The 17,170-nt window shown below is 34.0% G+C and overlaps 1 protein-coding gene across 2 annotated transcripts; it reads left to right on the forward strand.

Moving 5' to 3' along the window:
* LOC124356291 (putative inorganic phosphate cotransporter) lies at nucleotides 1-14,745 on the forward strand. 2 transcript variants are annotated; one of them, XM_046807474.1, is made up of 9 exons: nucleotides 1-151; nucleotides 3,144-3,331; nucleotides 3,806-4,036; nucleotides 4,702-4,789; nucleotides 7,195-7,403; nucleotides 8,065-8,226; nucleotides 9,324-9,456; nucleotides 12,619-12,854; nucleotides 14,567-14,745. In XM_046807474.1, the coding sequence occupies exons 1-9, from the start codon at nucleotides 130-132 to the stop codon at nucleotides 14,738-14,740; spliced, it is 1,443 nt and encodes a 480-aa protein (XP_046663430.1). In that variant the 5' UTR covers nucleotides 1-129; the 3' UTR covers nucleotides 14,741-14,745. The 2 variants fall into 2 exon arrangements, with proteins under 2 accessions (XP_046663430.1, XP_046663431.1); XM_046807475.1 differs by lacking the exon at nucleotides 1-151 and adding an exon at nucleotides 163-357.
* Nucleotides 14,746-17,170: the final 2,425 nt, after the last annotated feature.

A 17,170-nucleotide genomic window follows, 5' to 3' on the forward strand; every position in this document is an offset into this window, starting at 1 on the left:
TTCACCAAATATTTACAAACGTGTACTATTTGACTTAAAATGTGTTATTCAATGTTGATATTAGATATTTGTAGAAACTTAAATGTTGCAACAACCAGCAAGTGTATTTGAGAAGAAAAAGTTAAGAATATGTCTGATTTTTTGAGAAAGTGTAAGAAATGCTAACTTACTTCATACTGTAACAAATTAATTAATATTAACAGAAATACACCAATACGGAAAATACGTTTAGAATATAGCGTTTTAAATATTTAGTACACATTATAATTCAGAATAAAGTAAAAGAGTCCAACTCAAAAACAATATATCATAACTGACAATACACAGTGATAAATCAGCATTGAACAAATCTCACAGGTTAGCAATGTACTATTTCCCGTGATATACCATCCATTTCTAGACACTATGGTTCCACCACGAATAACCACGGATTTGTGCTATAAAAATTTGTAGTTTTTTCGTTGCAAATCATATGAGTACTGTATTTCAGTATATACCACCAATATACTGACAACAAAAACTCTTTCAAATGAACCTGGTCTTTGTTATATACTTTTTTAGTAAGGTCTTGGCGGAATTTAGACTTTAAAACCCTTTCTTAAATCAAAGCTTTTGGAATATGGGTCTAATATGAAGGGGAGGGGTTATGTGGGGTATTTTAGTAATTGTGGTAAAAAATGTGGTAGAGGTGTCACACCACACTAATTTAAATTGATTTTGTAGGTAAACTTTTTTGGCTGAGATTTCGTTTTTGAGGTTAAGATTTAATGTATGTACTTATTATAGCTTTTTATATATTTTTTCAATTACGCCCATAATCCATACTCAAGGCTTTGCCCAAACCACGAGGCTTTAAACCCAAGGCTAATGAAAAGCTTCTTGACACTGTTAAGTTATAACTACTTCCGTACACTCGCATTTTTGAAAATGAAGATAAACATGAATAATGTAAAAGTGAAAACACTGTAATAAAAATAATATTTATGTTTGGGTTTTTTACACGCACTATGCTCCCAAGATTTTTTTTATATTAATTGGTTGTGTGTCAGTATTTAAATTGTAAGCCAATTGTGATTGTAACTTTTTATTTGTTTCTTGATCTTAAATCTGTATTAACCCTTTTAAAAAGTATGTTCAAAAATATAGATGTCTTAAAATTTTAATTGCTTGTTAATTAGTTCTAAGTTCATTAGAGAGTCCCTACTTAACTAACTGTTATTTGTTGTACTATTACTGCAATGTAATAATAATCCAATATACATTGTTTGGCTAACTTACAAAGTGTCTTGGAGATTGATAATTATAGTAATAAAAAGGGAACCAATGAAAACTTACTTCAGAACATACGAACATTACACCAGAAACTACTGTTAAGGCATATTCTCAACCTCATAGTCACGTAACATCCCACCTACCTGTTTGTGGTTTTTTATTTAATTATATTGTTCTTTTATTGACTCTAGTTTTATCCCGTTATCCGTTAAAATAATACTAATTAAAAGTTATTCTTATATAAATTTTAAGCAATTCAAAACTGAATATAAAATGTAATTTAAAATACAAATGCCTATACTATTTAATAATGTTTTAGTATTTTATTTAATATTTCAAGTAATAGTGTAGTTAACATACAATAAGTACACTTATTACCGCGCTCGCGCGCGCGTGTGTGCGTGTGTGTGTGTGTATAAGTAATAAATGTTCTTGGACCAAGAATGTGGTTGTTGAACATTGACTGCAACAGCCAGAAAGCAATCTCTCGCCTCAGACAGTTTACATTGGTTAGTGTTCCATTGCCTTGAATTTCTGACATTGTAGAAGTGTAGCTACCTTTCTAACACAAACTCCACTTGATGTGTCAAAGGCAGCTGGAAATGTATTGGCTGTAAAACGAATATCCGGTCCTTAGAATCCGGTAACATTGAGTTATGAACTAAAGAGGGATGTGTTCAACCCTATTAATATCGAACAACATGTTCGGGATTTTTACTAAAATACCCAGTTATTGGCTGAGCTTTGGCGAATCCTATTCGTCGAGAGGCTGGAAAGGAATCCTATTCGTTCTGTCTGTCTGTCTATCCGCAGTATTTCTCGAAAACGAAATGACTTACAGATTTGAAACTTTGCTTGTAACTATTTCTATATAAGCAACATTAAGTTAGATGATGATACATGACACTTCAAGGAGCTTGACTGAGTTTTAGCGAGTAGACTTATGTTGGGTCTTATGGGTAACCATGATAGCAACGAGAAAATAGCAGAATAAATAATTTTTTAAAGAAACTTCATTCATACGTATGAGATTTGAGTATGTGAAATTTGTATTCATAGAGTAAAATGAAAAATAATAGAATTAATGTTATAATAAGGTGAAAAGATATGATTTCGTTCATTCTTGCGTTGTCTTATCCTCCCTAGCTTACTGGAACTTTTATTATTTGAAAATTAGTATGATACCTAACTTATAATGAACAAAAATTTTAATGTATTATGTGGCAGGATTTAATCGGCTGACTTTAAATTTTGCACAAAACTTCATTTCTACAAAGACAAGAATATTATATTCATTTCTACATCCAATACCATATGCAGGTGCATGTGAATGGTGAGTTGTTTGGCTGAACGTAGTTTGTGTTTATATTTTTGTTTTGTATGATTGCCTGTGTATCTATCTGCCCGAAGGACATCTCGAACATTAAATGAGTTGTAAATTAAAATTTAGACTTGCAACCTCAGCGAATCCTGTTACGCCATACGTCGGGTGGCTTACTACTACCCTGTAAAGCAAATAACTTTTTTTCATTAATTGAGATTTTTAGCAGGTTATGAGTAGCGGTCTTTGGATAGCACGGAGATCGAACAATAAAAGAAAACCTAACGTCCTGCGTATAGGAAATTGGGAGTTTTAGCATAAACTCAGGTATTTTATATGTATGTCGCTGACATTTTAAACGAAAATCTCTTGTCTTGTGTGGTTATTGAGTAATGAGAGAATAGAAAGATTGAATGGATATGGGCTAAGGTAACAGGAACCTTGTTTCAAGCCTCAAAATTCTCGAATGTACTAATACTTTTAGCTATATACACGACACTGGTGCCTGGTAATCAACATGTAGCCTACACAAAGCACACTCTTGTCGTAGGCTGCGTACATGTTCCCCAACGATTTCTCGTGTGTTGGCTGATGTTTGCTGGATGCGTTATACCTATCATGGACCGCCAGATATACTTCCAGGCTATGCGCACTATGTACGTCGCTACTCCGACGGAACAGTCCAAGAGCGAATGTCCTGTCATGATTAAAAGGCGTAAACCTTACGATTCTTTCCAGGTAAGCTTAACTCTATCGTATTTGACTACACTGTATATTGCAGTTCTTTGAAATCACGTATAAACGAATGTAATTACTAGTATTTACAGCAATCATACTTTTAAGTGTTCAACTAATTTGTGTGAAAACAACGAGCTATCTAATAAATAATAAATAAATAACTGGATTATAGAATTTATTATGTACTATCATGCTTGTGCAGTGTTTACGTTTATTAATACATAGTTGCTCAAGGTAACTGACCTCAGGTTACTTTTACATAATTACTCTGGCCACACATTTACTTTCGAAACACATTCTTCCAGATTTTAATTAATATTTGATTAATGTTTTAAGTGATCATTATTTATAATCTCAAATAACAAATAAATAGTTTAAGTTGTTTCTTTCATAATTGTGAGTTTGTCCACCCTGTAGTTTTCTTTATTATTGTTAGTTTCATAGTTTTAATATCCATAAATATTTTTAACATAGAACAGGTTCCACTGGGACGTGAACTTAGTGAGAGCAATTACCCAAGCGTCCTACATAGGGTTTCTCATCTCCAACGTGCCGGCAGGTTATCTGGCAGACCACTACGGTGGACGTGGGGTGTTGGGCGCAGGGGTGCTGATGGGCTCTATGGCCACCTTGATGTTGGCCATTTTCGCTGTCCACGGAGTTGTGCCATTGCTCATCACCAGACTTGTCCAGGGTATCGGTCAGGTTAGTTACATTAGAATCCGATTGTATTGAAAATCAATTGTGTTCAAAATAATAAATAATTTGAACAAGGCGTAAGATAGATTTTCCATCCGTGTAGTATTCTAATTTTATGTCATAAAACATTTTACAAACCATAATACCCATCCAGAAAACTACTTTTCAGAAAATATTCTTCTACAACATCCAAGTGGCACTGACTTTGAAGGTTGGAATGACGATAAAGATCAATACAGTGTTATCTGTGATCAGTAGTTTCCTAAAAAGAATTTGAACTTGACCGATCATACCGATCTGCCCCATCCTAGAATGTTTAGATAATAGTGCAGCAGTTGGAGTTCTTTTTCACAGTATAATACGTCATATTCCTTCGGAGCTAAACATTTGATCCATCAATTATTTTAGCACCTTGGATTGTTAACCTTATTGACTTCCTGCTGTTTCCAACACATTAAGGACTCTATTATAAAAGTGATAACATGTAGATCATATGCAATAATAGTTTGAAGGAATTTAATTTGAGAAGAAAGGTGAATCTATTTTACAAATGAAAAGCACGTTATAGTAAACATTATTATGTTCTATTATTAAAAACCAAATATTTTTATCTACATACTTGATTTTTAAATGGTGGAAAACTCCAGAACTAAAAGAATTTGTTGTTGCAGGGTTTGGTGTTTTCCAGTACCCACTCATTGATAGCTCAATGGGCGCCAACCTCGGAAAGAGCGAGATTTGTTGGTATTGTTCGTTCAGGTAATTCATTCGTTCAAAGCCTTTGCTCGATTTGTGTATAAGTTGTGATGAAGTAGATGTGGGTGTAGGCCTGTGGATATGTGGGTTCTTATAACACAACATATAAAACACAGTCTTACTGAAAAACTAATCATAGCGCGATTAGTCACGACGCGAAGACAAGCCAGACAACTTCAACTGGCGGGAATCATTTGCGAACCCTATTGACGTATCCTAGTGATTAATCTTAGTGATACGACTGGGTTTTATTGTCTATGGTTCTTACAAATATGCCGACTCATTGAAACGCCTGGGTTTGGATTGTCTATGGTATTTACAAATGTACCGACTCAGTGAAACGTCTGGGTTTGGATTTTCTATGGTATTTACAAATGTACTGACTCAGTGAATCACCTGGGTTTGGATTGTCTATGGTTCTTACAAATGTACCGACCCATTGAAACGCCTGGGTTTGGATTGTCTATGGTATTTACAAATGTACCGACTCAGTGAAACGCCTGGGTTTGGATTTTCTATGCTATTTACAAATGTACTGACTCAGTGAATCACCTGGGTTTGGATTGTCTATGGTTCTTACAAATGTACCGACTCAGTGAAACGCCTGGGTTTGGATTGCCTATGGTTCTTACAAATTTACCGACTCAGTGAAACGCCTGGGTTTGGATTTTCTATGGTATTTACAAATGTACTGACTCATTGAATCACCTGGGTTTGGATTGTCTATGGTTCTTACAAATGTACCGACTCAGTGAAACGCCTGGGTTTGGATTTTCTATGGTATTTACAAATGTACTGACTCAGTGAATCACCTGGGTTTGGATTGTCTATGGTTCTTACAAATGTAGCGACTCAGTGAAACGCCTGGGTTTGGATTGTCTATGGTTGTTGCAAATGTACTGACTCAGTGAAACGCCTGGGTTTGGATTGTCTATGGTTCTTACAAATGTAGCGACTCAGTGAAACGCCTGGGTTTGGATTGTCTATGGTTGTTGCAAATGTACTGACTCAGTGAATCACCTGGGTTTGGATTTTCTATGGTATTTACAAATGTACTGACTCAGTGAATCACTTGGGTTTGGATTGTCTATGGTTCTTACAAATGTAGCGACTCAGTGAAACGCCTGGGTTTGGATTGTCTATGGTTGTTGCAAATGTACTGACTCAGTGAATCACCTGGGTTTGGATTGCCTATGGTTCTTACACATATACAAAATACTAACATCCCACTCTTGAAGAGTTGTGTCACTTCAAAAATATGTTAAAAATTGTATGCTTAGATAGTTAAATAAATGTTTTAAATTTAATACTGATTATTTAGTTATGAAAATAAGAAGAGTAACATTTTTTTGTAAAGGTTCACAAAAGATTTATTGATTTTAAATAGAAAAGGATAGTGAGGATTATAACGTGTCCTATCTCACACATATTATGCAACGAAATGGATATGAGGTCAATCCACAAAGCAGGGTAGGAATGGTAAAATAAAATGATTCGTTCTGACTTATTTCACAAGTTTTCTCTACATGTTTACTATATTCACAAACTTATATCATGATAAACTATGCGTATTTAAGATATTAAATTATTGCTTGATTTCACGTACTGGGAGGCTGTAGTACAACAATGGAATTACATTATTTTAAATTTGTAAAAATCAACATGAATAAAGCACATTATTTTTATTAATTGAAAATTGCAAGCATATGAAAAAATAATTGCTATAAACGTAATTTGTGAACACAAAATGAATTATGGTGATTAAAATGTACTAATATTAATTCATAAATACTATAATTTACGTTAAATCATGCTTTTTTATTTCTAACTGCTTAAGGGGATTAAAGGATGGAAGTATACGAAGATATGATAGGAAAGGAACCAAAACCAATACATGCAGTATTGTTGCATTTTTACTTAAAAAAATCCAGACATGGATGGGTGATAGATTATTTGGTACTATACAAATCGGCCCACACATAAAATTCGAAGGCACACAATACGAACAATCAAGAGCCTCCTTATTTATGTTTTAATGTCATTGCCACCATGTTTAATCCGTTGGTGTGAATTTTTATTTAATAAAGGTAAACTCGAAAACTTCACTATATATTTTTGTCAGGAACACATTTTCCTTCTCACGTTCTCAATGTTGTTTAAGCCATAAATAATACTTGACTGAAATTACTTGGAAACCCATTGTAACCGATCGTCTGTAGTTTAGTACCACTGAGATAGTTTGCTAAACTTTATCGACTTGTGTCCATATTTTGGACTATCCTCATGGAACAATCCTCATAACACCATATCATTTTCTAAGGAATAAGTGTATTATAAATATACTTGTAGTAAAAGATTTCAGACAACTACAACGTTAAATTTAATCATATCTTATATCTAACTTCTAGGAGGCAGCCTAGGATGGGGTCTGGGATATGTGCTGTCATTTATGTTCAAAGATAAATGGAAGATGCCGTTTTACGTGACCGGAGTACTGGGTCTGATCTGGTTCTTTGTTTGGTACCACTTTTGTAAGAGCAAGCCCAGCCAGAGCGCCTACATCAAGGACACTGAACTGCAGTACATTCTGGACAACAGAGAGGGTATGGCAGATCAGGTAAGGGCGACTAAATTATGGTTTCAAATAAAACGACCTTGTTAGGAGAGGAGTTCCAAACTGCCGGGGGCAAGTGGTCTAAAACGTCGAACTTAGAATCTGTGCTAGAGATATTGCAGATTCAAATCTTGTCTGTGGCTGTAGTACTTTTTATCAGTACCTTGTACTGCATCGACTTTCCCCCTTTTTTGTGTTTGATAAGATCATCGCACAGGACAGTGGCACATTAGTGTGGGAAATATAGGGTCAAAAAGAAATGGCCTCTATTACAAAAAAATAAATAAAGAGTGAGTCATAATGGACATTTGAATTGAAAATACTTTACTATAGAAATTTTAAAACGAGAAAGTACTTAGAAGTCCCTATCTCTAAGAAGACACCAAAACAGATATTATCTATCTGAATGCTCAAGGGGATAGTGAGCATACACTTTTCTAAAGAACTCATAAATTATTTAAAAGTAGAATCAGCTGTTTTGGGTAACCTGCGGATTAGCTTTATATGACAAACATTTTCCAAATTTTCACTGCGAAGCTGTAATATTTCAAATTAAGGTCTTTCACTAACTTTTTATATCAATCTAACTAAACAATCATCTTGAAGAAAAAATTTCATCTATAAAAGACAACTGTGTAATTCCAGGTTCACTAACTGCTTACAGATTCCAAAGAGATATCTCCAACTCCCGTTGAAAGCAGTGTTCTCGTCCCGTCCAGTGTGGTCTCTTCTGTTCATCAACTGGGCATTTTGTTATGTTCACTACACGATGACGAATCAGGCCAAGTGGTACGCCGTCAGTGTTTTGAGGCTCACCGACGATTTAGTGAGTTGGGCAACATTAATATTGATGAATGAAAATGTTAAATTTACCTCACTCCATTGCGGAAAAAAGAGAAATGAAAAACTAGTTTAGGGAATGACTACCTAAGCTTTGATTTTATTTTGGTCGTTACAAAAGTTAAAACGGGGATTACTTTCTTCCGTTTATAGTTGAGATATTTCAAGGCAATGGACCAACGCATCCATTACATGGTCTCTCAGGCATTGCAAAGCAGCTTTCAATTATGCAGTAATTAATTGCACGTTGATGGAATTACTTTGTAATGAAAGTTTGTATTTTACCCAATGGAAACTATCTTTGTTATACCACATAGACTAATTGAATGAGTTACATTGTATCTTTAGTATTAACATTAAAACTACTGATATATATATATATATATATATATATATATATATATATATATATATATAGCTTTTTTCAGGTTCACTAATCAATATATGTGTGTTTCGTTAGAAAAAAGTTAAGAGGCCCGCAATGGGAAAACAATGTAGAGATACAAATGTTGATATTAATACAAATCTAATAAACTTTAGAGAGCCAGTCGGGACTCTGGATAGGTCATAAATTATTGGCAAAGGCAAGTTAAGAATAAGATGTGTCAGAAGGGTGCAAATACCCAAAAAATGCTGAAGTAGCCAATACAAGAAACTGAGGAGACTGTACCTATTAGTACTTAGGTTATGATATGGCCAGGCCAGCATACCATAGATTACAAAGTGAGCTAAACAATGATTTCAAGGCCCAGTAAAGATTATTCTGAACAGAATACCAAAGAAATGAAGAGATTTCTCACAAACATTATGGGCATGCTGATTCCACTCCAAGAACAGAATTGAAAAATAATTGTATACTTGTAAATTGCTTTAATTGAGATAGACGATTATTAGTGGATGTTTTATAAGGCATAACAATGCTTTTCTATTTTGTCATATTTTCATCATGGCCTCTTGTGGTTGACCAGCAACTCTCTAACCTAGAAGCCCTAAATTCAGTTTCCAGACAGAATACAAGAGAAATAAATAAATAAAAAATGTAATGTCTAGTTTAAATTACAACTGTAACTGTTATGTTAACAGACCGATGTCTTAGTATTTGCTCATGGTTTTGTTTTGCCCATCTCTACAATATTCTGGGGTTTCGTAAGCGATTACCTGGTAAACCAAGAGTACATGACTCGCACAGTCAACCGGAAGGTGTTCGGAGTAACGAGTAAGTACATGTTTAATTCTATTTCTATATTTTTGTTAAAAACATGCCGGTTATTTAATATAACATTGGACAGTATAATTTTATTCCTGATTTGAAATGGCTAATTATACGTCCTGTAACCTAGAAAGTTGGGGGTTGGTTTAATTAAAATTTATATCTGAAATCCCCGTGTTTCGTTTTGGATTCTTCCAAGCATACAAAACCAAACATTAATGTAAAATCAAAACTTGGACTTCAAAAATTCAGAAACCAATGCAGCGTATATTGATCGATATCAAGGAAATATTAACTACTATGTACCAGTTACAGCTGAAACCTTTATGATGTTTTTGGGAGTAGACATTCATATTCTGCTCGTCTTCTTGGAGTTATTGTTGCTATGAAACTGAAATGGTCTGACTTATTTGATGTGTTAAATGTAAACAGTATAATGAAATGTGCTTTTGGCTTTTGTGGATCTTCCTTTGAATTCCACAGAGTTTTTAAAACGCAAAACAATTTGTACGTTTGATATGCAGGGTATAATATTATGATAATTGGAGGTCTCTTTTCACCTTTCCAAGTATCTACATTTAGGACTGTCTCTATTTATGGTTGTCCTTTAGTTTTTCAAAACTGCATTGCTCTGCAATTTTACAATACCGTTCATAGGGAGGTTACGGTGTTCTCTATTCACAGACTGAGTTCCTAACGGCATAATTTGTTTTTTTAAACTGTGTTATACTTCCTTTGTTTAGTCATACGAGGTATTCCAAATACTAAGCTGTGAGCTACCTGTATTATAAATTATGTCACCTTCCTTAGAAAGCCAAAGCCTTAACCAGTAGGATATAACAATTTATATTCTACTTATTTTTAGCAGCTATTAAGTGTATTTAGTAAAGACGTAAATGGTAATTTCAAGGCCTGACCGTCGGGTCAGTTGCTCTCAGCATTATTCTAGTGAGACTTGAGTGTTTTATATTTTCTGTGATAGGATTCTACACGCAGTTAGTTCAATTCAACTATGAGATTTTCACAGGAGTCCTCTCATGTTATCTTTTTTAGACGCGTTTATATTTCCACCAAAGTAAAAAAGGTTTCTTTATGCAAAACCTTCTTGATTGATTGAATTGAGTTTATTTCCATCAAAATCACATAAAAAACTACTAAAGTAATATTATATAATATAATTATTAATATATAATTATATAATATATATTAAATTCACACACACACACACACACACACACACACACACACACACACACACACACACACACACACACACACACACACACACACACACACACACACACACACACACACACACACACACACACACACACACACACACACACACACACACACACACACACACGCGCGCGCGCGCGCGCGCGCGCGCACACACACACACACACACACACACACACACACACACACACACACACACACACATGTATATATATATATATATATATATATATATAAAATAACTCATCAGGCTTTGGACCATAAAACGTAGCACACAAATATTGTTATGGACTCTAGGTTCGTATCAAGAAAGGATGTGTAATGCATCAGTAAAACTACGCATTCGGCATTACTGACTCCAATATGCAACATTTTAAAACAACCCAGCTCAACCCAAATTCTTTTGGAAGATAAGCTGATTGTCTGGAACGAATGTACTATGATCCATACGGGAGGATTTGAAGCTTCGGAAAGCCTCTGGGTTGTTTTATTAATCTTGATAATATTATGAATACAAAAGCACCTTACTTTGTTTGTTTTGCCTTTACACACAAATTATTTAGCCTATTGTACTTAGATTTTACATGGAATTTCTTAGCGTCGCTGGTATGAATTGGCCTATTTTTATTTAGACAAATTTTCCGAACTACGCCCCACTGATCACTAGTGAAAAATCTCTTCTTGGTCTATAGGTTTTGAATTATTAATTCAAAGAGCCTGTTAAATGTAATATACTGTTCTATGTAAACATTGTATTATGAGAAAACTATCAACTATGTTAATTTAATTCTATTCCAATTTTAAATGTTTGTAGATGTGTGTCTTCAAACCATAGAATAAGAATGCAAGTAACACTTATTATTAATTTTAAACCTTTTCTCCAGATTTAGTAACACTATACCTTTAACCGTACATTTTAGTAAACTTTAAGTATGTAGTACTTGGTCAGTAGTGCACATATCAAAGATAAAATTATTGCATAGCTTTAATTGCAAATTTTAAGACCGTTATAAAACCAATGTTACTTGGTTTTTGTGTTGTGATACCGGTTTTGATTTAAATTAAATAATCGTCAGTTACTGGTGTCATATAGAAAAACTTATATTACTTTTAAATATCCAGTTTTGGGATTGTTAGTTGATTTAAAATTTACAAAACACTGGTAAACATACATAAATAATAATTCTTTACAAAGTAAATAATGTAAAGCTTATGTTCTGTTTTATGATAGTCGACCATCCCAATCCTAATTATTATGATGAGCCTTACAAGTAAAGGGAACAGGAAGGACACCGTCATTATAGACAAATGTTTGTCAAGAATAGCTTTAATCTAATTCGCTGAATAATAAATTAAGTATTACTGCAACTTCAATACAATTTTCCAGTTGTCTAGTACTATTTCTTTGGACACCAAACTAAACTTCGTTGTTTGATATTAAAATTGTATTTATTTTGGAGATTTTTATTAATTTTGGAATCGATTTTATCTCCCCAAATAACTAATTTATATCATGCTTGCTTTGTTAAGATAAATCTTCTACAAGTTAACACTCTTCTCAACATAAATAATTTTATAATTATAAACGTTATGGAATTTGATTTGGTTTCTTATGTATGTTTAAAAGCCGTATCATATTTAGCATAGCATTATACTTTCTGAAGAGCCTTTTCCACTATTGTAAGATGCGATATATTGAGGGGCATCATGACCTCCCTTGAGGAATGTTGTTATGACTTTCTTTAAGGATATTTCATTTTAATCATCCTTCAGGGATTTCATCATGCCATTTCGTCATGAGTTTCCCTTGTAATGAAGCATTAATTAATTAAATCCTACATAGTTTATGAATGCTTAATGTTGCTAGTTAATTCATGTAACGAACTATTCTGTGCATGCACATCCTGGAGATTCGTTCTAATTTTGCAGGCAATATGATGGTGGCTCTCGGCCTCCTTTTTATCCCCTTGGCAGGCTGCAGTGGCATCACAGTTGTTTCGATCCACGTAATTCTAAGCTACATCCGAGGAATCTTCTTCTCCACCGTGTACGCCAACCCGATAGACCTAAGTCCAAGATACGCTGGGCTGATCATGGCACTCCTTAATTCCACAGGAAATGTTACTGCACTCTTCTCCAGGGAAATGGTCTCTGTCATAGACGAAGTAAGTAGGGTCACACATGTTGATGTGTTTACTAATACTGAAGTAGTTTGGAATATTTCGATATGGATGGAAAATGTACATCAGAATCACCCTATGTGATATCCTTTTAATAGTTGAACGCGGTTTGAGAATTATTTTTACTTTCATCATCATCATACTCAATACTCTGTGGAATAACTCAGAGCTTCTGATAGCTTCTGCGATATCACTGCAAGCGGATACGTAGTAAACAAGTCAACACTCACTATAAAACACCTTGATCAGCCAAATTAATCCCTTTCAACAAAACTAACACAACAGGACGTTTGAGTACTCTTTGTTAGCTTTTCGAGAACTTGTTCTTTGGACAAAGACAAACAAACACAAACTGCTATAAAACTTTGGGTCGGTAATGTATACTTTGTTGTCTAAAATTTACCATCCACATAAGACTTTTAAGTATTGCATGGTAATTATGAGTAGTTTGTCTTATAAGAGCACAAACATTCAAAGCAACATGTTTTTAAAAAGTGGCAGTATATTAGGAAGTGAAAGATCAAAGAGGATATATCGTTATATTAAAGTATGTTCCTCTGTGGTTCAAACAGACATAGACTTCACAGTACTCAAAATATTGTCAGGTTGATATTTATGTTGCTTTTAGTAAAGCTCCACAAAATCGAACATAGCAGTGAAAAATTAAAAGAACTTAAAAAAAACCCTGATACAAATATTCTGTATATTTTTTTAGTATCGAATAAAAAGTGAATGAATAATTCATTACAAGACAATATAGCCTTCAGAGTGAACATATCTCAAATCGACTGTGAGAGAACGAATTAAGAATAAAATTATTCACTAGGAAGAACAGTGGACTAAACAGGTTTTCCACAAAATGAACACCTGAGAAAAGGTTGAAAACAGTGTGATTAATTTTTATGTAACAAAATCCGTAGACCTTGAGTTACGATTATCGAGCTTTTCAAGTGGAAACATATGTAACATTATACATAATTTTAAGCCAAGCACATTTAAAAACTGAACTCGTCTTTTATAATTTTAAAATGACGACTACAAAAATGAAGTATAGAGTTTATGAATTAGTCCACGTTGGAGTGCAGCTATGCAGATAAAATATGTTTTTTTAATACTTACTACCACAAAAAAACGCAGAGTTCTTTTGACATGCAACATAGTATTGTTTCTGAAAATTCTTCTTGCGCTCTAAGCTCAAATATTTTACATTTTAAAATAATGTTATCTCAAAATGTCCATATGCTTACATAAAGCACCAGTCACATCATTTTATTTGTTTTTGTTCAAAACTTAAAAACTTTGATATATTTCAACTTTTTCTCGCTCGTATTCACATTAGAATGTATTCCATTACATGTGGATTCCTCGTCATTTTAATGCATTTCAAATGTGATAATAACATTTTAAATAAATTTCAATGTTAGTAAATTAAGCTAAAATTATTTAAGTCTACACAAAGGTTATTGTAAATAAATATTATATTTTAAATCAGATAATTACATTATCACAATCTTAAACTAATTTTAATCCAAAATATCACAGTAGTTCAATTTTTATATTTAGTTGTAATTATAAATGTTTTGGAAGTTTTATCAATTTGTTCTAAGTGTATATAGTTTGAAAATATATTATTATAACTACAACGATCGAGCTTCGCTATAATTCCAATCTACAGTAGACCAACTTTTATCTTACAGCCCAGTGATGTCTTTAACTGGTGGTTCGTGTTCCTGTTAATGGTTGGACAGTTGGCAATCATGTCTCCGCCCTACCTATGCCTTGGATCGGGAGAAGTTCAACACTGGAATCTCCCTGCGAGACGCAGTGTTTACCCTCAGGCCCCTGAAGCTGTTCCAGACAACAACATGTAACATTAATAAACATATACGTAAACAACATATGCAATTGTGTTTCTTTGTGTTTTGTTCATTGTTATCCACAACTCAAAGAGCCTGAGATATTAAATAGGACTAGCCACTGTCAAATGTAAATCGATTAGTATTTCACAGAGCGACCCGAAATGCCCAATGGCAGTGGCGTAGCTACCCTGGGTGACACCCGGTGCGGCATTTGTTGGTGTCACCCCATCGAAAGTAAAAAGTAATAAATTGTATATGATAAAGGTCATGGATATAATGTATTTTTTTTTCTTTTTATTATCTATCACTATAGTATAATACACGTTTAACAATTCACGCCAACTAAATACAACACACTTCACCAAACACATGAGAAACTGAAACGTCAAAGATCGCGAGTATGGGACGGGAAATCCCCCACGACAGCTTCAGACTCTTATGCGGGAATACCCTAATTATACATAGAGCTGAGCTAGAGCTAGTGGAGGAATCCCCGAAAAAGACATTTTTGTGCTAGCGATTTACGAGTATTTTTTGTTTGATTGTACATAGTTCTTAAAGTTGAGAGACCGGGTGGGTGTCACCCCAAAAAAGGTGACACCCGGTGCGGCCCGCCCCCCCCCACTCACCCCTTTGCTACACCACTACCCACTACCAGCCAACGCGGGACATAACCTATTGCTAGCGAATTCTGGTGGATGGTCATAGCTACTTAACCCACGTCTGTGTATGGATTGTCTTTGTGATTTTATTTAAATCATCTTGGAGTGTATTAAGTCGAATCTTTGATACCTGAGCAATTGAATAAATCAGATTTTGAATTTAACTTTTACATAATGAGGACTGAATTTTATCTAAACGAGTTCGTAAAGAAGATCTTGAAAAAAATTAACTTCTGTAGCCAATTTATATTTTCGAAGGTATATGAGTGAATTGTATTTCGTGTGATGTATAATCTTATTCTGTCAAAATAATGGAACACATTTCAAAATTAACACAACTGGCTTTTTGATAAATTTTAAATAAGTAAACTGAATTTTTAACAAAAATCAAGGTCCCTTCATCTTGTAAGAGGTCCAAGCTGGCAATTTCACCATGCAACTCTTTTCTTCCATTTTATTTCATATAACATATGCACGTGCTTGCATTGTGTTGGAACATTAATATTCATTTGGAGTATTAGAGTTTGTCTTTACTCATTTTAAGGTACTCATCTGAGCCAGTACCTACTTCCACTGCGGGTCAATTCTACAACTGCTATTATTCAGCCTACTTACAAAATCATCAAAACTGTTAGCAGAACTCAACTAATAACTAAATTGAGCTCATTCCAGCTAATTATTAATTGATTTGCTTGTTACCAACTCAATTAATAATAATATTGTAACAGATGTGACATAGACCGCTTCAATATGACAGAAAAGATGAAAGACTAGTCTAAACTATAAAGGCGCTGTCGCAGCTCGGTTGGTACAACGAAAATGCATGATTGAATATTTTTGTGACCCAAAGTTGACTCAAAGACATCCTGTGGCCTCAGTACAGGATGTCAGTTAACACGTTGACTGCAGCAGAGTCAGTTAAGAGTAGCTGGTCTCTCACTCATGCGACGTCTATGTATGCTAAACCCCGCATACTCTTCATCTTTTAAGACTCTTCCATTCACCGTAATGCTCTCTCGTCCCTATGTTGTCTCTCATAAGACCACTTTCCAAGTCAGTACTTAAGGTGACAGAAGCAGGTATCTCTACAGAACGAAAGTGGTAAATTACTTCCCAGTGTTACCTACAAAAGTTAATAACGTTGACCTCCACTCACAACACTAATTATATCAGAACCATTCCCGCAAGTGCGTGCCTTGAAATTCAGAAATATAATATAAATATAAGGCTATGAGAAGATATCGAATTGGTACTTTACTATGGTACCACGATAGTAAGAATAGTTACAAGTAAATATAATTATGAAGGTATAAGAGTTTATCGAATATTTGCCATCAATCGGTGATGTAGAAAAACTACAACCGCCAAAATGAACTATACATCAAATGTATTTGTTATATGTAGGTTTGTAGTTTACATACGACACAACTTTAATGATTATCATTAGTAATAATAATCATAATATGTATTATCTAGAGATAATTAACAATTAAATTGCATCAGCCAACAAAGTAAATTATGGACATGAATAATTTAAATGGTTGTTTGTCAACATAAAAACGTACAACTATTGTTCTATGTCCGAACATATTGCTTAATGTTTTCAAACATTTGAGAAATTTTCATCCCAGCGGCTCATTATAAACTCATCAACAGAGTAAAACGCCTTTAATATAGTATTGCTCCATTTAGAGTAAAATAATTTAAGTTTTTCCAAAACAAACAGTTGTTTAACAGATGATAAATTACTCTTTTGTAAAGTTCGTTAACCACCCACGAA

Source organism: Homalodisca vitripennis, chromosome 2 (genome assembly GCF_021130785.1).
Source record: "Homalodisca vitripennis isolate AUS2020 chromosome 2, UT_GWSS_2.1, whole genome shotgun sequence".
In the NCBI taxonomy this organism is placed as follows: Eukaryota; Metazoa; Arthropoda; class Insecta; order Hemiptera; family Cicadellidae; genus Homalodisca; species Homalodisca vitripennis.